Source organism: Galeopterus variegatus, unplaced genomic scaffold (genome assembly GCF_000696425.1).
Source record: "Galeopterus variegatus unplaced genomic scaffold, G_variegatus-3.0.2 Scaffold3419, whole genome shotgun sequence".
Taxonomy (NCBI): domain Eukaryota; kingdom Metazoa; phylum Chordata; class Mammalia; order Dermoptera; family Cynocephalidae; genus Galeopterus; species Galeopterus variegatus.
In genome coordinates, this window is record NW_007729530.1 from 179865 (window position 1) to 200438 (window position 20574).

The 20574-nt window shown below is 37.8% G+C and overlaps 2 protein-coding genes across 4 annotated transcripts in view; one reads left to right on the plus strand and one right to left on the minus strand.

The window, feature by feature from the left end:
* PDSS1 (prenyl (decaprenyl) diphosphate synthase, subunit 1) overlaps nt 1–15909 on the plus strand; it is a 35512-nt gene extending 19603 nt beyond the window's left edge. The window contains exons 7-10 of the mRNA XM_008585004.1: nt 6465–6545; nt 6880–6993; nt 12365–12445; nt 15448–15909. Coding sequence (XP_008583226.1) covers nt 6465–6545; nt 6880–6993; nt 12365–12445; nt 15448–15588 — 417 coding nt within the window. The 3' untranslated portion in view covers nt 15589–15909. The remainder of the gene's footprint in view (nt 1–6464; nt 6546–6879; nt 6994–12364; nt 12446–15447) is intronic.
* Nucleotides 15910–16179: 270 nt separating this feature from the next.
* The window catches only part of ABI1 (abl-interactor 1), a 31305-nt gene continuing 26910 nt past the window's right edge, over nt 16180–20574 (minus strand). For all 3 annotated transcript variants that reach the window (XM_008585003.1, XM_008585002.1, XM_008585001.1), the window contains 2 exons: nt 19958–20143; nt 16180–17835 (listed from right to left, as the gene is read on the minus strand). In XM_008585003.1, the coding sequence (XP_008583225.1) occupies nt 17660–17835; nt 19958–20143 (362 nt within the window). In that variant the 3' untranslated portion in view covers nt 16180–17659. The remainder of the gene's footprint in view (nt 17836–19957; nt 20144–20574) is intronic.

Sequence of the window (20574 nt, forward strand, 5' to 3'; positions counted from 1 at the left end):
ATTTGGGCACTGGGTGTCATTGTTTCTAGGCCCTCTCAATGGACAGAGCTAGGAAATACATGTATTAGATATATGTGTGGATATGTGTATGTCTGTATCTTTCTGTGTATGCATCCCTATTTATTTATTTAAAACCATGAGGTATATACTGATAGCTCCAAATCCATTTACACTACAGCATTCATGATTTATTCTAGCATTCCATCTTTCCATATTTGTAACTCCCTTCCCCAACAGTGAGAGACCTGGCTCCCATTCTCCACAATATATTTATTTGCTCAATCCTAGAGTATACCATAGGAGTTTCAAAATTGTTACCCATATTTCTGTGAAAAACTAAGCCAGTAGCTATAGCTAGAGTTCAGTATTTGTTTACAGTTTCTTTTGTCTTTAGCCTGTAGGTAATATAATCAAGACAGTGTTTAAAAGTTACCTTTCTCTATGTTTCTGTGTGGTTATGTTGTTATTTGAAATATAGTCTGGTTAATTTTTCTTCCATTTTAGGGATTCCCTCCCATTCTGATTTTGTTTTTTGGTTTTAGGGGAGGGTCTAGTTGTTGTTGTTTTAACTGTATGAAACGTTAATGTTCCAAAAGCCAGAACTATACAAAAAGGTAACTCCCCTTCATGACCCTTTTACCCTGTTCTCACTCCCCCTTCCTTTCTACCCACGCTGTAGGTAACCAGTCTCATTAGTTTCTGGTTCCTCCTGTTTCTTTTTTTTGGTGGCTGGCAGGTACAGGGATCAAACCCCGGACCTTGGTGTTACCAGCTCCATGCTCTAACCAACTGAGCTAACTGGCCAGCCCCTTTGTGTGTTTCTTTTTGCATAAATGAGCAGACACATGTGTGTTATTTCCCCTTCTTTCTTTCTTTTTGTTTCAGTTGCTTTTGCACTTTGCTTTCTTCAATTAACAATACATTATGAAAATGATTCCATGTTGGTTTGCAGAATCTTCATCATTTTTGAAACGTCTGTATTATATCTCATTGTGTGGATGTAGCATGGTTTATTCAGCCACTTCTCTATGGGAATTTAAGTTTCCAATATTTTACAATTACAAATACTACTACAGCGACTAACCTTGTGTAAATGTATTTTTGTATTGTGAGAGAGATGCCTTCAGGGGTAAATTTAGGGGTGATTTCATATGTGGTTTTGGTGGACACTATTTCCCTCTATAAGGGCTGTACCAGTATGCATTTCCACTAGCAGTTTATGACAGTGTCTTGCCTCTTGCCCCACAGCCTAATTAACTGAATGTAGCATTAGGCTTTTTACATTTTATTTATTTTTGGCAGCTGGCAAGGACAGGGATCCAAACCCATGACCTTGGTTATAAGGCCGTGCTTTGACCAGCTGAGCCAATTAGTCAGTCTTTAAGCTTTTTAATTTTTGCCAGTCTTCTAGACGAGAAATGGTATTGCAGTGGAATTTTAATTTACATCTCTCCTTTTTCAGTGAGGTTGAACATTTTTTCAGAAGCTTAAGGGCCATGTTTATATCTTTAATTTTTGTGGATTGTTTGTTCAGATCTTCTGCCCATTTTTCTAGTGGGTGTTTGGTCTTTTTCCCTTCAGTTTTCTGTGGGGTTTTTTTGGCTGGCCAGTATGGGGATCAGAACGCTTGACCTTGGTGTTGTAACACCAGCTCTAACCAAGTGAGCTAACCGGCCAGCCCTTTCCCTTCAATTTTTAAGAGCTCCTTATATATTAAGAATATGAGCTCTTTATCTGTGATATTATGTTGCATATATTTTCTCCCAATGTTTTCCATTGGTTTTCTGTTGGTTTGTTTGGTGGCTGGCCAGTACGGGGATCCTGAACCGTGGACTTTGGTGTCTTAACACCATGCTTTAATCAACTGAGCTAACTGGCCAGCTTATATTGGTTTTGACAACACCCTGTTTTGATATGATTTTCTCTAATGGTGGAGCTCCAATACTCTCCATTAATTGTAATAACTGAGACCAGAATACATACATGTACCTATCAGAATATATCATATCTCGGCCGGCCCGGTGGCGCACTGGATAGTGCGCCGCTTGGGAAGCGCGGCGGCGCTCCCGTCCGAGGGTTCGGATCCCACATACAGACCGGCTCCCGCTCACTGGCTGAGCGAGGCGCGGGAGCAACACCGAGGCTTGCAGTCCCGTTGCCGGTCCCCGGTCCGGTACGGGGGCAACACTGAGGGTTGCGATCCGTTGCCGGACACGGAAAAAAAGACAAAAAAAAAAAAAAAAAAAAAAAAAAAAAAAAAAGAATATATCATATCTCTTGATTTATGATGGCACAAACATACACTTCAAAGCTAGATATGCTTGATAAATATCAAGTGCTCTGCCCCCACAATGCAAACAATTCTTGCCAATCTCTTTTAAGACGAGGCTTGTGAGAATCTGATGTGAGGTATGGATGCTCCCCAGAAAGCAGCACAGATGCACAACACGGCCTGGCTGTGGCATCTGCTTCAACAGAACGATTAGCTGAGCTCCAGTTTCTTTGACTTAATCATTCTTCATACTCCACCCACTTCCAGAAAGATGTGAGGCGTCTCTCTGATGCTTAGCACAAGCTGTGTTCCTTTCACATCAGTGCACCTCCTTGCCATTTTGCATGTGGTGCTGTGTTGTGTCTGATTTTCCTAGTTGTGGTGGTGGTTTTCTGTTTCCTTGCCACAGATCTGGACAGTCCATTACCATGGTTGGGGGAGCAGGATTCTCTGGGGTGGTCTTTAGGGTGAGGTAGTTGAATTCTGAGCAGAAATGTTGCTCTTTGACTGTGTGAGGCAGAAGCTGCCCACTAAGGAGATCCTTTCTCTGCTGGCGTCTGTGAGCAGGGAGTGGACAGTACAGACAACTCACGGCTTTATGCTTCCTCCAGCACATTCCTTGACCTCTCTGAGCTTCCATTTAGTGGCTTATTAGAAGCAGCACAGCAGAGTGATCCAGAGAACCGCCTCCAGAGCCATACCATTTGGATTCAAGTTCTGATGGCAGCATGTCTTAGCCATGTAACACCTGGTACCTTTCATGCCTCATTTCCTCAAAACTCGTAAGTGACTTAATATGTGAGAAATTTTTGCATAGTGCCTGGCACATACTGCGTGCTCAGGAATTGTTAGCTTTTATCACCATCAACCACGTAATAAGGATTTATGGGATATTGTGAGGTTTAACTAAAATAATGCAAAGTGCTAATCATGTGTTCCATAAACTTTAATTTATTAAGTTTAGAAATACAACAGTTTGTTAAAAAATCCTTTACAAGAAGAAAGTTTGTATTTCCATGTGGCTTTGTGTTGAGAAATCAGTATTAATCTTGCTACAGGAGATTGTATCACTATCAGTTATTTCTGTCTAGGAAAAGGAGTATCATTCTGTTCTGAGCTCAGCATATCCCAGGCTGCCCAAATCTGCCACACTTATTCTTTGAGCCAAGTTGATGGGAATCTTGGCTTCTTTCAGAGTTTCTAAATTGTCCCCCATGTGGTCTCACAGACCTATTAGTTGAAAAGAGGAGCCCCTCCCTACAGCGCATGGGTGGTAAGGTTACTGCTGTTGAAAGCAGTTATGAGCTTATTATTCACTCAAGTAAGTGGCCACCTGACTTTTTACATGTGTGCAGTTGGAACTTGCACTTATGGTCAAGCATTATAGTCACAGACTTCATTAAATCGTCAAAAACATCCTCAGGGCTGAGGAAGTTATGTGATTTGGCTTTAATTAGCAGAGGCTCATGGACACTGCCAGGCACCAGTTTGTAGATCCAATGGATGAGGAAGAGGAAGATTATTACTAATAATAGCAAACATATATTGAGTTCTAACCAGATGCCAGACTCTATACTGAGGGTTTAGATGTAGCATCACGTTTTGTTTCTCATAGCAACCCTATGAGGTAGTGCTTTTGATTGCTACATTTTACAAATGAGGAAACGGAAGCACATAAGGATTCAGAAACATGCCAAGGTCACGTGGCAATTGTAAGGGGCATAAATGCAACACTGGCAGGCTAACTGCAGAGCCTGCATCACTGTCCCAGACTGATGTCCAAGCACAGCACGATCCCTGACCATAGAACCACGGAGGTAGGGACTGAAGGTCGGGGCCAGGGTACTTTACCATCAGTGATCCATTACAGAAAGGAGACTGTGAAGAGCTCCATCTGGTTTTCTCATCGACAGTCAACATAGACATTTCCTCCCCAGTAGAGCTGAATGGCTCCCCCCCGCCCCACCCCGCTGCTGCTTTTGGTTTTACCCAGTCTTTGTTTTCTGAAAATGAGGCTGAGCCTGCTTAGCATGCTTAGCAGTGGGAAATGCACTCAAGTGGCTGGTGCCAGCTAGATTTTTTGAGTTTTAAAAAAGACTTCTAGAAGTTCTATTTCTTCCCCACTGAAAAGGAAAAAAAAAAGTTTTTAAGCAGTTACGTAACTTCTTGAGAGAGAAATATGGAAACATAAGGACCAATGAAGATCCTTCTGTATCAGAAAGAACACATTCCCTGTGTCAGAAACATGAGGCTTGAGGCTGTTACAGACATATCAAGAACTGCATTCAGAAATAAGTGAAATCACCAAAAATCATTAAAAGAAAGAACTGCATCTACAGAAATATATGGCAATATCATGTGTATGATTAGATTAGATATCTAGCCCTAAAATGGGATAAATCAATAGAAGTTATTAAAACCAACAACAAGACTAACCAGTTAGGTCACTCAGCACGGTGCCAATAACACCGAGGTTCAAGGGTTTGGATGCCCAGACTGGCCAGCCACTAAAAACAAAACAAAAAATAAAACCAGCAACAATTGCCAGTTTGCCAAGTGCTGGAAACCAGTATTTCACATATTAGGGCCTGTTTTCTTTGCATGTCAGAAAGGCATACCTGATGTATTACCAGCAGAACTAGTCTAGAAGGAAGGAAGGAAAGGAAAAGGACTCAAGTTTACAGATGTAAAGAACTTACCAAGTGCCCAGGACAGTGGGTGAGATACCATGAAATTTTAGAACATTGATTAATTACAGTATTCTAAAAAAAAAATCATTATTTTTACAGTTTAAAAATTTTTAATGTTCTACAAATAAAAAAAAAATCCTACAAGCTTACAAACATCAGAAAGGATTTGGACTTTATTTAATAGCACTGCTGGAAGGATGTGTGCCCCCAGAGCCAGGAGATAATCCAATAATAAGGAAGGCATGGGAAGCAGGAGATCCAACATGGAAGAGATTTGCTGATGAAGGAAGGGCCCACACACAGGTGTGCACTGGCCATGGAGGCTTCCAGTCAACACTGGAGCACATCAGAAATCTCCAGGAGAGGGGCCGGCCCGGTGGCGCACTGCTATAGTGCGCCGCTTGGGAAGCACGGCGGCGCTCCCGCCGAGGGTTCGGATCCCACATACAGACCGGTTCCCGCTCACTGGCTGAGCGAGGCGAGGGTGCGGCACCGAGGGTTGCGATCCCGTTGCCGGTCCCAGTCCGGTGCAGGGGCGACACTGAGGGTTGCGACCCGTTGCCGGACACAGAAAAAGACAAAAAAAAGAAATCTCCAGGAGAGATTTCTCACAAGATGAGTGATACCTTATGATTGTGAAGGGAAGAATGAGAAAATTGGTGAAGGCTTTGGGATTGAATTAGATATGTGTAAACAGAAATCCAAGCAAACAAAAACATAAGATAATTATCTCCTGAAGATACAAAAACTTGAGTGGAAAAGAAAAGTTATCATGGTTCACTACATGGTTTGGCTGTAAACAGGGCTTTTACATAGTCATGTTAATACTAAACCCAAATATTGATCTAACCAAAATTATGACACAGCCAGATTGGGAGGATGGGGGTAGGAAAGGGTGCATATGGGAGAAAGGGGCAGAGAAATCCTCAGTAGACTAATGTTTAAAACTTAATGAGTAAAATTGAGAAATCAAGAGGTAGCAATGCAAATTTAGGCATATTATTCAGAGAGAGAGAAATAAATACCAAAACAGAGTTGAAAATGGTTGCCCCTGGGAAGGTAGAGGTGGAGGGGAAGGGACAGGACTGCTATTTTCCATAACAAAGCTTGTAAAATGACCTGACTCTAAACTATGCACATGTATAACTTTGATTAAAATATAAACTTCTAACGTAAAATTGAAAAATAATTTAGTGGCAATAAAAAAAATCGAGTTGTAGCTCAGTGTTTCTCCTGGTAACTGGGAAAGACTGCTTATCCTTTCTGAATGGGGTGGGGAGTTTTCTTAGAATAAAAGAAAATAATCTGAAACTGGAGTTCTCTCATTGAAAACACTGTTTTGTACATGTTTGGTCTCCTGGTATCAGTATCTCCTGATTATGCATAATCTAGCCTCACTACCTCCTTTATTTAAGGGAATAGATGTATAAATCCTTCCTCCTGGCGTTGGCTGCTGCGTTTCTGCCTGCCAGCAGCTTATCTCAGGATTCTCTTTGTTTCAGGTCTCTGTCCTAGGATGCCCTGACCCAGTGGTGCATGAAATTGCCTATCAATATGGAAAAAATGTGGGAATAGCTTTTCAGGTTGGTGTGCTCCTTATTTATAAGAATGGTCATATATTGGTACAGCCAACATTCTCTCCATGTAAAATCCTCAAAATGGAACGGGTGCAGTGAGGTTGGCATGGTGGTGGGGTTTTTTTGGGGGGGTTTTTTGGTTTTTTAAAGATGACCGGTAAGGGGATCTTAACCCTTGACTTGGTGTTGTCAGCACCACGCTCAGCCAGTGAGCTAACCGGCCATCCCTATATGGGATCCAAACCCGGGGCCTTGGTGTTATCAGCACCGCACTCTCCCGAGTGAGCCACGGGCCGGCCCCATGGTGGTGGTTTTTATATTCCTTTTTACCTTTTTCTAGCTAATAGATGATGTATTGGACTTCACTTCATGTTCTGACCAGATGGGCAAACCAACAGCAACTGACCTGAAGCTCGGTTTAGCCACTGGCCCTGTCTTATTTGCTTGTCAGCAGGTAGGTTTTACAAACTCCCTTTGACACCCCTGGGTAGCCCTATAGAATGTCTCCAGGCATAGCTGATGGCAAGGCATTTAGATAAGAGATCACAGATCTAGATTTGATCCTGGCTCTATTACTGAGGTGAGGGAGCCAGTCATTTCACCTCTTTAAGCCTGTTTCCTTATCTGTAAAACAGAAGATTACAACCTTCCTCCCAGGGTTGTTGTGAGGATTAAGTGAGATAATATTAATTATCTTTGTAAACTGTGAAGTTCTGTATGCATTTGGGGTAGTCGTATGATTAATTCCACATAGTTTAGGCACTGGCAACGTGAATGATTTCCACACCTCGATTATACAACTAGACACTGGGTGTGCCTCAAAGCCCCTTAAAAAGGCACAGGAAGCATCAAGGGCCTCCAAGCATAAGAAATTCTGAGAAATTTCCCAGTTCTATAAGTTTAACAGGACTGTTTGCTGCTCTGACAGAGGCCTTAGAGCCTCAGCCTTTACCTCAAAATGTCAAGTCAGTGGAATGTACTAGAACTACACACTTCCCTCTTTATACAGATTGGGGACTGTCAAGTATGGAAATAAGTAAAACTGCCTTCATATTTTCCCTAAAATGGATGAAAGGGTTAAGGAAGCTTCAAAGATGCTGCAGTGACTTACAAAGCAGATACTTTCACAGCCTGTTCTGGACCCTGGCCACATTATTTTGGGCTGTGCCAAATGTTATTTGAAATAAGTGAGGCATTAGCCGGTGCTTGGACATCTTTTTATTAGATTTTCATCTTAGGAGTATTTAATTTTTTAGAAAAGTCATTTTTACTCTTTCAGAGATTTTGCCTCTATTCCTTCTTAAAATTTACAAAGATAAATCATGTCTTCCATAGAACTCAGTGATTCCATTTTGATATTTCCATATTTCCATATCAGTGACCTTGCTTTTGATCAGTTTCTGATCAAGAAAGGAAAGATCATCTTTCATCCACTATATGACAGAGCCACTGTGAGGCTGGCTTCCCAGGGCAGGCTGATGTCTTAGGTGGCCACCAGATCGCCTTGGGCAACATGCTAGCGACAGCAGTCAGTTGAAGAATAAGGGCTGTGAAGAAGAGATCAAGGCACTCTGTAGAAACATCTGTCCTCATTATTAGCAGGCTCCATTCTCTTGAGGATGAGGCCTGGTAATCATAAAAATTTTGAGGCCAACGTGAGAAGTGAAAGGTGTGCCCTTAATGTGTATTAAGGCATGAGTGAAGAACATTTTGTTTTATCATAAACCCACACACAAAAAATGGTATTCATTAGTCAAGTAAATGTAAAGGTATGCCTAAGAGTAGAAAAATTAGTCACTGGCTACCACCCGTACAACCACAGACATTAATCTACTCCTCAGACACTGGTTAGTAAACGTGAGTAACGAACAGTGAGATGGACCTGCTAGCCTGATAAAGATTCACTTAGCTAGGCCCTGAGATTATCAAGATAACTAAGGACCAAGCCTTTTCCTGAAGAAGTTTACAGTCTACTAAAAAGTTTCAGTTGCTGTGCTTTTAGAAATCTTAGCAATTATAAATACTTGTCATGAGCCTCACAATACTAAGTTAACAGTTGAGTCCAATTTAAACTTTAACATAACTGGTTGAGAATGCAATGGTCTCTTTTGTGTTTCACTGTGAACATATTTCAAAAGGAAACTAATTTGCTTTCCTCTACACAAAGGAGTAATGGCTAATTCTGCCTTCACATATAATGTGGCAAAGCTGTGGGTGAGGGAGGGGTAGGGAACGGACTCCTCCTAGATCTGTTAATCATCTACAAGAAATTTTAAAATGCTGTTTTTTTTAAAAAGGCAAGGAAAAGGAACCAAAAAAAGGTTACAATGTCCCCAAATTATGGTGTATGTGCACTTCACTGGGAAATCCCAGTCACAAGGCACCCACTCATGCTCATCAGACAGCACTTTTCTCATCTGCCCATAAGGCAGTGGGGAAATGAGTTAAAAAGGCACATTGCAGCCTCAGAAAAGGGAACACAGGATGAGGCCAAGCAGGAAGTGGTTCTGGACAGGAATTATCTTACAAGTAGGCTAGTTTTTCTGCCTTGTGGCGCCTGGGCCAGAAGTTAGTCAAATATGTGTTTATAAGTTGTTTTTAAGTAAAACAGCAAGTTTAGGCTCTCCTACGGATTACACTGTCAAAATTGGGATTTTTAGCAAGAAATTTGTTAAAAGATTTATGGGACTAAAATTAACTTTGGGTAAAACAAGTTACAAAAGTAAGACAGGAATGTGCAGTATCTTCATTGAATGAAAAATGCATTTTTAGTTTACAAAGGATTTTTTCATACATTATCTCTAATCTCACGACTCCTCTTTATGGTAGATATAGTGATGTCTATTCTCCAAATAAGGAGCTGATGCTGAAATCTGGCCAAAATTAAACATCTGGTAAATGGCACAGCAGTATTCATTTTACTTCACTATGTATTATTTTTGCCACTGGTAATATTGGTAAAAGTTAGTACCTGATAAGCTTGTAAGATACAAAGTAGGTCTTCCCACAGCACAGATAACCAAGCGATACCCTGGCACTGAAAGTATGCTGATGACACTCAAATAAGAGTCTCTGTGTCTGCTCTTCATTGTTTGTGACTAACATACCTATTTAGTGGAGTAGTTCTAACATGTTTGTAATCCTTTCCCATAGATAGGAGAGTTTTGTTTGCAAATTAGATAGTCTATGAACTTTTCCATTTGTGAGCATTGACAAACAATGGGAAACTGCCTTTTTCTTTTTAACCTGGCGTGGTGGATTGTGTTGAAACTGGAATTTGCTGGACTCAGCACTTGATAGAAACTCCCTCTTTGGAATTCTACTATTTTTAACATCTCTCTGAAGGGGTTCCTGATAACAATGGGTAAAGCTGAAACTTTTTAAGAAAAGTTTCGTTTCTGGAGAGGTCCCAGTGATGACAGCATCCTTCCATGTATATGTGTATATACATTTTCTTTAAGAACAAAAACTTCAATGTTAAATCTTTAAAATATTGATTCTGAAGTCTTCAGAAACAAAAAAGAAGTGTTTTCCTTTCTTTTGTGAGCCTACATTCGTTTTCAAGTATCTTTTTAAAAAATCTTTCCTTCTGCTTCTTTTCCATATTTGATAAGTCACTAGACCTAAATGTCAGCCTGTAGCCATATTTCCAATTGCCATCATCAGCCCCTTCACCAGCCACACAGGCTTTTGCTACTGTGGTGACTAGTTGGTACCTTGGAATTACCCAAGTTTTGTTTGGGTAAACTGACTCTAATTTACTGATCACCTTTGTAGTTTAATTTATGGACAGATTTCACAGAGTTAGAATCTGATTCATCCACAGGTGGTTTTCCTATTCTTAAAAACAGCCTGAGCAAAAATTTTATTTCTCACTAAATTTGCAGACCGGCAACTGTTCTTCCTGTTAAGTTTCTCATTTCTTTTCCACATACACGTTAAGGGGATGGGAGAGTGCCAAAGGGAGAAGTTTGATATTTGCATATTAAAACTGCATGTTTCAAAAGAAGGATGTAGTCACACTCGATGTAAACATTTTTTTCAAATAACTGCTTTCTCAAGGCTTTTTATATTAAAAACCATTAGAAAAACCACCCAATCAGCACATTTTACTACACTTGATGGTACTGCAGAAGAAGCTTATTCACTATAAACAAGGTAATTTTACCAGACAACCAGGACAGGATCCATCAACTTTAAGGATATAGCCTTCTAGATATCCAATTTTGGAATGTGGTATTAAAAAACTAAAGCAAATGCTTACTTGACTTGGCTTTTTACCACTAAAATTGATTGATCTGTGCTTTCCTGATTTGTTTCCTGTAAAGCTTAAATTATTTTGTTCTTAATAGACCAGTAACTAGAGTAAATTACTGATTTTCATTTAAGAACTAACCAGTTGCTGGCTCTTTAAATTCTTTACACGTTAGCAGCCTTACTTAAGACTTTGTTCTGACATATACTTTGCTGTGAAAGGAATATTCTTACTTCCTCATCTGCCTTCATTTGGTTGGGGTTTTTCTGTGTGCCCTATTTTTTCTTCTAGGATTACTAATACCATGATGATGGTTACAGGACAAAATAACTTATTTCATCCTTTGGGCTCACTGCCAGGGAAAAACTGGCAACTGCTGTAAGCACTGATGTGTCCAAGACCAAACACATTTTCCCTCTTATTCTATGGAACCACAGACTGTTAGAACTTAAGGATTTCAGATCATGGGACAGATGAGGAGGCCAAGACCCAAGAGATTAAGGAACTCACTCAGTTGTGGCAACTGGTGGCAGAACTAGGACTAGAGCTCGGGTCTAGAAGTGAAGTGATTTGGTGTCCTGGCTCCCTTATTTTGTTAATGGTGGCAATTCTCCTAAATAGTTTCTAAGTATTGTAGAATAAGATTTTATTTTCAATGCCTTTTGTACCTGTTTTCTTTTTTCCTTTTATTGCCATCAGCTTAATTCAGGTATTTTTTGTAACTTTCTACAGTAACCCGATTGGTATCTCTCTCCCTATTTCCTCTAATTAAATGGTTCTCAGCCTTGTCTGCACATTAAAAATACCAGGGGAGTTTTGAAAATCCTGGTGCCCAGGCTAAACCTCAAGCCAATGTAATCAAAATCTTTGGGAGCAGGATCCAGGTAACTGTACTTAAATGTCCCCAGATGATTTCAGTATGCAGTCAGTGTCAAGCACCGCTGCTCAGATCCACTTTATGCACCTCTTCAGGCAAAACTCTGCTCCTAATACCCTCTGCTCAGAAACTGCACAGCTTTCAAATGCCACTCAATTTCGTAAAGTAGAATGCCTAATTTCCACTCGCATCCTAGCCCATTGGCTCTCAAAATGTTGGCAGAGACCAGCAGTATCAGCATCACCTGGGAATGTTAGAAATAGAGTACCCAATCCCTACTGAATTAGAAACTGAGGGAGAGGCCCAACAGGCAGTACAGTAAATATTTTCAGATTTTCTGATGTAATCTAAAATTTATGAGCCATAAGAGAAGCCAATGTGGAGATTTTAGAGATGTACTTTGTTCCTCCTGCCTCTCTAACTCAATATTGGACTAAGGATAGAACAGAACATCAGAATCAACAAGGACCAATGGCTGCTTTTTCTGTGTACCACTGAAATCCTTGGGCATAGACAACAATGTCTCCCAACTCAGCTTTTTTAATTGCTGCAGTTTACTGCTTCCCCCACGTCATCTAGACATCTACTCACCTTTTTGTTTTTTCTTATTGTTATTTCCTATTATTACAAAGTAGTTTGAGAACACTTGATTCTTCCTAGAGCAATAAACAGATGTTCTTTCTTTATGGTTAGTTCCCAGAAATGAATGCTATGATAATGAGACGGTTCAGTTTGCCAGGAGATGTGGACAGAGCTCGACAGTATGTACTACAGGTAAGATTATTTTTTTTTATTTTTTATTTTTTTTGTCTTTTTCCGTGTCCGGCAACAGATCGCAACCCTCAGTGTTGCCCCCGTACCAGACCGGGACCGGCAACGGGATCGCAACCCTCGGTGCTGCGCCCGCTCCTCGCTCAGCCAGTGAGCGGGAACCAGTCTGCATGTGGGATCCGAACCCTCGGCAGGAGCGCCACCGCGCTTCCCAAGCGGCGCACTGCAGCAGTGCGCCACCGGGCCGGCCCAGGTAAGATTATTTTTAAAAGAAAAACGGCAGCAGCAGGTACAATGTGGCAACGTCCTCTAACCAAACAAATAATATAACTAAAAGTTAGTTAGGTTTAGATATAAGACTAAGTTTGACCAACTCTTGATTTGACAAAAGCTGAGAAGGAAAAACTCATTTTTCTTATTTTTAATTAATTTCATTTTTCATCTACAATACTCCCCAAAGATTTTAGCTTAATTGGTCTTGGGTAAGACTTGGACATTAAAGTTTGTTAAAGGTTACCCATGTGATTCTAATATGCAGTCAGGGTTGAGACTCGTTGTTTGAACAGTCCTCCCTGTGTCCATCACTAGCATAACTGTACTCCTAATCACCCAGGCTTGCCTCCAACCTAGTCCAAGACCTCACCCTTGCTACAGCCAATTACAATAGTCTACTCATAATTGGTCTTTCTTAGCCCATCCTATGCAACTATTATAAAGGTGTGACTAAATAATTGGTCAAAAAACATTTAAACCAGGATAGGCAAAGTGTACATTTATATGAATGTTTTTCTATTAAAGAGAGAACTGTTTAACCCTGTCCTGTTCAGGAGCTAGAGACTTATTTCAAATATTGCCACATATCTTGAGAACTTTTCATAGAAGCCAGACCTTTTTCAGTTTGGTGATTATCTTTTGAGAATGAGCTATTTCCAAATTCAAAGTCGTTTGGAGCCAAAAATCTAGTGAATGAGATGGAGTGAGCAAACAATTGTTAGTAAGCAAATGTGGTCTGAGATCTATACTTATTGCAATACTTGAAAAAACTCCAAATAATTACCTTTCAGATTTTTAGAATTTCCAAAGAGCAAAACCCCTCCGAAGGATGTATTTCTCTTTTAACTGACCATACCGTTAAGCATCATAATTTGCTGTGGGTTACCACCTTTTTGGTGGGTGATTTGGCAATTCTATAAAAACTCAACATAATAGGTGGCTGTAGCTGATGAAGAAGTCAATATCCCTGGGAGAGGTTCCGGCTTCAGAAATAATAGTATTATTTAAGGCTGGAGTGAGAAGTGGGACTGAAAAGAGGGAAATTAATTGTAACTCTTTTGTAAAATAGTGAGGTTCCAGCAAGCATAGCCAGAAATACACTTAGAAAAAAAAATTAGAGGAATGTTGTCTAAACATTCTCTAAAGGACTCTGAATTTTAGCTCCCTGTTGACCCTCAGAGCTTCTAGACCCTATTCCCTCATTAAATATGAATGGACAACTCAGGATTACTGAACAGTTGATTAAACTTTCTGAACAAAAGAGTGACACCAAGATAAACAGAAATAAAGATTCAGGAAAAATATAAATAGGAGGATCAAAAAAAAATACTGCACTTACAAAACAAGAACAGAAAAATATTTTAAAAATCAGTAAGAGTAAGCTCTAAGAAATTTTAAATGATTGTGAAAAGCTAACTCCAAAGAAAGGCTGCAGTGTACAATTGAGAAAATCTTCCAAAATAAACAGAAAGGGACGAAAATGAAAAATGAGAAAGCTAAGAGGATCAGTACAATCATGTAACACATATTTCAGGAAGAGAATCAAAAAACAAAGAAAGTGGTCACCTAAAAATAGAAAAGGTATCACAACTGGCACGTTGTATAAGCAAAAACACTGGATGCTGGAAAGCAGTGGAAGGAACAAATGCCTTCCAAATGATGAGGAAATACTTTTAAACCTAGAGTTCTATACTCAAACCAACCATTAAATCTGAAGGCAAAAAAAAGTCATCACACATAAGGACTAAAAAGCTGACTTCCCATATCACTTTCTGGGGAGGTTATTCGCTGATGTACTTCAGCAAAATGTGTGCAAACACCAAGAAAGAGAGGGCAGGCTTCTGTACAGAAAGGCACAGCAAACTAAACTGTCATGTTTTGTGGGCAACTGTTAGAGTACAGAAAATCAGAGAGGGGCCTTTCAACCATGAAGTTAGGAATATTCTACTCCAAATGATAGAGGGATCATGAACCATAGAGAAGCAAACAAATATGACTTGATTCCACAGTAAACATTTTTACATCATAGAAGTAATGAATACTTTATTAATGTTCAGCTTTAGAAAAAAACATTAAAAACATGGTTACAGAATAGAATATAAATATCTATAATGTAACAGTATAGTTAGAGGCAAGGACAGGAGCACTGGTATCCTTATCTTAAACAAGATAAAATCAGAAGTTGATGCTACATGATCAACAGAAGAACTAAAGACAGCAATATATAATGTTCAAATTAGGAGGCACAGTATGGGTGGGCTAAATCCTCATCTTGCTGCCTTTGGGAGAAAGAAACTTCATTTTCATCATAAGCCCTTCTGTACTTTCATTTTATTATATGTATATGTTCTTTTTTATTTTTTCATTTCTACTTTAGGATTTTTTATTTAGAAATTTGTATATACATACTTTATATATGTGGAATTTTTTAAAAACTCTAATACTTAAGTAAAAAAATAGGGGGATATAGGTGGATACTTGATATTTAAAGAGTTAGTTGCTAATAGAATAAAAATTTGCTTTGATCTGAGAAAAGAGCCTAAAAGAAGTAGGGAAAGGAAGCTAGAATTATGAGATGGAAAGAGAACATTAGAATTGTAGTGTGGCTGTTAACTGTGCAACTCACCCTCACCTCATCTGATCTCAAAAATATGTTTTAATCCATAATAGCAGGAATTCAAGAACTGATCCAGTCAGTGACAATCTGTTCTGTTTTGTTCTATATCCCATAGAGCGACGGTGTGCAACAGACAACCTACCTCGCCCAGCAGTACTGCCATGAAGCAGTAAGAGAGATCAGTAAACTTCGACCATCACCAGAAAGAGATGCCCTCATTCAGCTTTCTGAAATTGTACTCACAAGAGATAAATGACGACTCTTTCTGTTCTTTCTGGCAGCTATTTTACCAGACTGTGCCTACAGAATTTTGTGGAATACACTTGGTTTGCTTCATGTGCGGATAACCAAAAATCATTTTAAAAAAGAATTTCAATCTTATTGATGGGCAGTTTTTTTTATTGGCAAAGTTTTTCAGAAAACTTTTAAAATGTAATTAAATCATCTGAATCTGTCATTCTGGTCCTATAAATTCTAATCAAGGTATCTTGATGGTTATATGTGGTATTGTTTACACTGTTAATATATCCACATGTAAAGCCATTACACAAATAAATAATCAATGTTAAAATTCAAATGGTTTGTCTTGTTTCACAAAAGTAAAGGTCAGAAAATTATTAAGTCTGCATTTAAGACTACATTAGTTATATGTTAACAGTATTCAAAATTTCAGATAGGAGAATGGTTTATTATAAAAGACTGTACATAAAATTTAGACAACAGGTTATATACAAATTAAGAGAACATTCCACTTGAAAAATGAAAAGTAGAAGGTAGCTAGCTGATCACTAATGATACTTCGTTTAAAATTAACAAAGGCAAAATGCATATGAAACAGTCACATTGATTTGGTAGCAATAATGGTCTTTAATTTTCAGAAATAAATGTTTTGCACTAGTCTTACCATTCACTATGCTGTTATGTCTGTAACGCCCAGTACATAACTGTAATTTGAAATCCAAACAAATCCTCAATACACAGAAACTCACACTTGAGTGCTCTATTTTAACATCCTAAGCAATATAGAATTTACACAAGAAGAGAAAACATCCCTCTAACCCTCCCTTAAATTAAGAGGAGACACACAAAGTGCATGTATTGCATTTCAATTATGTCAAAAGACAGTACAAATCTGTTGGTTAGGTAAATCTCTGTTCACTGATTAATACATAACCCACCTTCTTTCCCAATTATTTTATTTTAAAATCTTAGGCTGCTAGTGCCAGTAATGGATTAAATAGTGCCTATTCACAAATTAACTGCATCCACTTTTATGATATGTAAAAGATACTTATAATTTCCTTTTATCGAACCAGTGTGCAGCAGTCCACTGTAAATCTGAAGGACTGATTATCAATCCTTAAGAATTTTACCTACAGAATGAATGTGCACACTTTTTGACACATTTTCTTAGCTTCAAAAGTCACTTTAAAAAGTTCAGTAGACTGACTTGTAAATAACTATCTCAGATTTTAAATCTGCAAAAATCTGTCACATTGATTGCTGTTGGGACAGAGTGAGATAAGGCTAAAATTTTTTCCAAGCTAACATATTGAGAAAATAGAACCATAATTCTGCAATAAATCAGTATCTTTTATTTCTTTTTTTTTAAAGCAAACCAATGAAGGACAAAAACCTTTGGTTCACTTATGTATTTATGAATGGAAAAAATTTTATAATGCAAATTTCACTCATTAAAAAACTTAGGTACAAATTACAACATTACAGATAACCCTCTTTTTGTTTGTTTTCTTTCACATGGAGACCTTAGAGACTCAATTCAAGAGACCTAAGTATGAGTACTCCAGGTAAATATACAAATTGGAAGTATCTTGGAATTTTAAGTATATTTCAATACATAAAATTTTATGCATGCTTTAAACAAACTATTTTTTTAAAATGAGAGAATCTAAACACGAAGTATGACCAGCACCAGCATTTAAGTTTTTTGATTTTAATATTAGTCTGACATAGCGTTAGTAACCATGCTGCACTGAAACATGTAATGGTACAATCTGAATCATGATTCGTTAAATATTATACCCCACTTCCCCAGAATATTTAGGCTGGTCATAACATTAACAATGTGTAAGTAAGTACGTAAGCATAATCAGTTATAGACAGCCTCTTGTATAAACTGCTGAACAGCAATACATAAACTGCCTCAAAGATTTATGCTTACAGGTAGACATTCAATGTACCAATAAAACAGCATGTCTTGAAAATATGGGCACATTTTAAAACATATTAAGACAATTCTGTTAACCATAATAGTCCCACAGTATGACTGAGTAATAATAAGAACCTACTTTAAAAGCAAAAAAAATTTAATCAGTATAGTGCATGATTGATTCAACATAGTTCCCAGGGAACAGACCAGTCACTCGATTGCAGACTCCTTCATACCAGCCATCATCATTCTTCTTTATAACATAAATGATTGCACCCTCCATAAATGACAGCTCATCATCCTTGTCTTTTGTATAATCATATATTGCAACAACTATGGAGAAAACAGTTGAAATATCACATGAGTGCACTATATACAACATTTACTTGAACTTTAAAATTTAATGCCAATTAAATCTACAATGTGGTAAAAGCAACTTCTTATGAAGATAATCTTAATTCTTATATCTATTAGAATAGGTAAGGTGAGTAGCCAACCATGTGCCAAATCACTGGACTTACTATTACAGATAAATTGACAATTAGGTAAGACTAAAGAAGTCAACAAGTTCTATCAATCTCTTTAAGAAAGACTCTGAATTTTAGAATTCATTGTATGTTTCAATTCATTTGTTCAAATATCTACTAAGTGCCTACCATATGCAAAGCACTATTTCCAAAATAATGATTGGGCAAAGCTGCATAGGCATTTGTAAACCAGGTAAGAACACAAGCTATCAAATTTGAAAAAACACATTTACTGGGAAATCTCATCTTACTCATCTGAGGATACATGCTAATTTATTGGGCTATACCCAGACTTTTTAAAAAGAATACTTAAAAGGCAAAAAGGATTTTTTTAAAAAACTGGAAATAAGTACAGACAGACCCATTAAGACTTAGAAAACTCAGCAATTCTGTTATCTGATTCTTCTGAGTTTGAAATATTCACTACCTTTGCAAACAATGTTGTGAAAAAGGAAAGCAATCTAAAACATACTAGTTTTCCATATTATTCATGAATTTATTCATTTCCTTCACTCCACTTTTACAGCATAACGATTCTGAAATTATATGTAATTTTCCAGTATACGTGAAATGGTATGATACACATGTTTTTTCATTGATATACCTCATTCATTCTTGGCAGTCTTTTTTTCCCCTCAAAATAGGGAGTTTTTAAGATATTTAAGATATTTGAATTCATTTTACCCCTAAGAAAGACGGCCATTCCCCATAATTATTCTGAATCAGTGACTTACAATAAGGGAGAGATTTGAAGTACTGATCCATAGCCATCATTGCTAAATTAGAGTAGGCAGTCTTTCCCCCCTTTACAAAACATTATATTAAGTAGACTCAACAAGTCCATTCTCTATTTTAATCCTGCAATGGAATCACAGTATTGTGAAATGAGCTCAATGCATATCAACTTTTAAAAATAGGCAGAATAAGTAATATGAAGTTATCTTAGTGTTATTTTTTGCTAAATAACCACCTTAAAGGATCAGGTGATTCCTAGAGATAAACCATTAATAAAGTTGTGCAGTAATAAAAGTCAATTAACCATTATTAATATTACCAATTATTAATATAACTTGTTTAACTTTGGTCACATTAATTTCTTGGTACTAAGAGTCACAGTGGGTTAGATTTTGAGTGGTGTAGATAACTTCTGTTCTAAATGTAACAAATGGCTCACACTCTCAAGTCTCTCAGCGAACAAAATTTTATTTCCTCATGTTTTCTTTCCACTTATGCAGAGACGGTGAAAGTACTGAACAAAATTAATTATGTTTCTATCTTCCAGGTCTCCCCTTGTAAATGAAACTTAGTCCTACCCAACTCCTCTCACCAATGCAATATTTCCTCATATAATTCCTCTTACTGCTAAATATTTAACCATTAACAATGTGATGCCCATTCAACTCTCTAGGACCCTGATCTATACAAAGAGACAAGTTCTCCCTTCTTTATGTCCTGTAGAATTCATTGGAACTCGAAGTCTAATTCTGTAATCCTACTTCTACATGATAAATACTTGCAGATAGCTACCTAGTCCCTCTGAAATCTTTTTTTACCCAACTTTAAGAGCTTGAAAAAACTTTTAAAATCTTTACTAATTATACATGACTTCAGTAAATCATTTAATTCCTTTTTATGCCTTAGTTGTCTCATCTATAAAATGCAGAAAGGCAAGTTAATCTCCAGCTGGTAGCACATGCAGTTTGAAAATGCACATCAAACATTATAACTTTAATTTTAGAAATAAAGGATTCTCCTTTTATATTGGAGAATAATACAAAGTATAGGAAGTAAGGCTTAAGTAAATCATTTTGGTTGGTAAGACAGTTCAAAAGGATGAGAAACACTGGACTAGATTGTTCTCCATAGTTCTAAAATTCTACAAGCAGGTTATTTTCCTTCTTATCAGTTCAACAGTGACTAGACCTTACCTTTCTCAATATAATTCTTGGGGGCCCAGGCAGGATCCCCATCTGCATATGGATCATTATACTGAACTACTGCAGCCTCTTCGTCTTCATAATCCACTGGAGGAGGTGGAGGTGGAGGTGGAGAGTCATCAAACATGGGAATATCATCTGGTGGAGGTGGTGGTGGTGGAGTTGGACTATCAGCAACTAAAAAGATTCATATAATTCATGTGAATCAGAAATTAGTCTAAATGGATATTTATAAGTTAGTAAAATTTAAGAAAGCTTTAACTCATATACAGCATGCACTATAATAAAACATGCAATGATTAGAAATAAAAGCTTGATATGTTAAAGTTTATGTTACTCTTAAGATTAATTTTGCAATAATAAAATGAAATAAAAATACAGGTGTCAGGAAGTACTACAAATTAATGAATGCAAGAGATTAGGAGACAATGTCTTTTTATAAAGATTACAGAAGTAAAGCAGTTTCCTTATTCAAAGGCTCAAGTTGGGACAAATTTCACTCTTTTTAACCTAGCTGCCACAGACACTTTATGTCATATTTGTCATTTGGACTGCAGTAAATGTTATAAATAACATTACATTAATGGTTTGATAAGTTTTCATTGTGC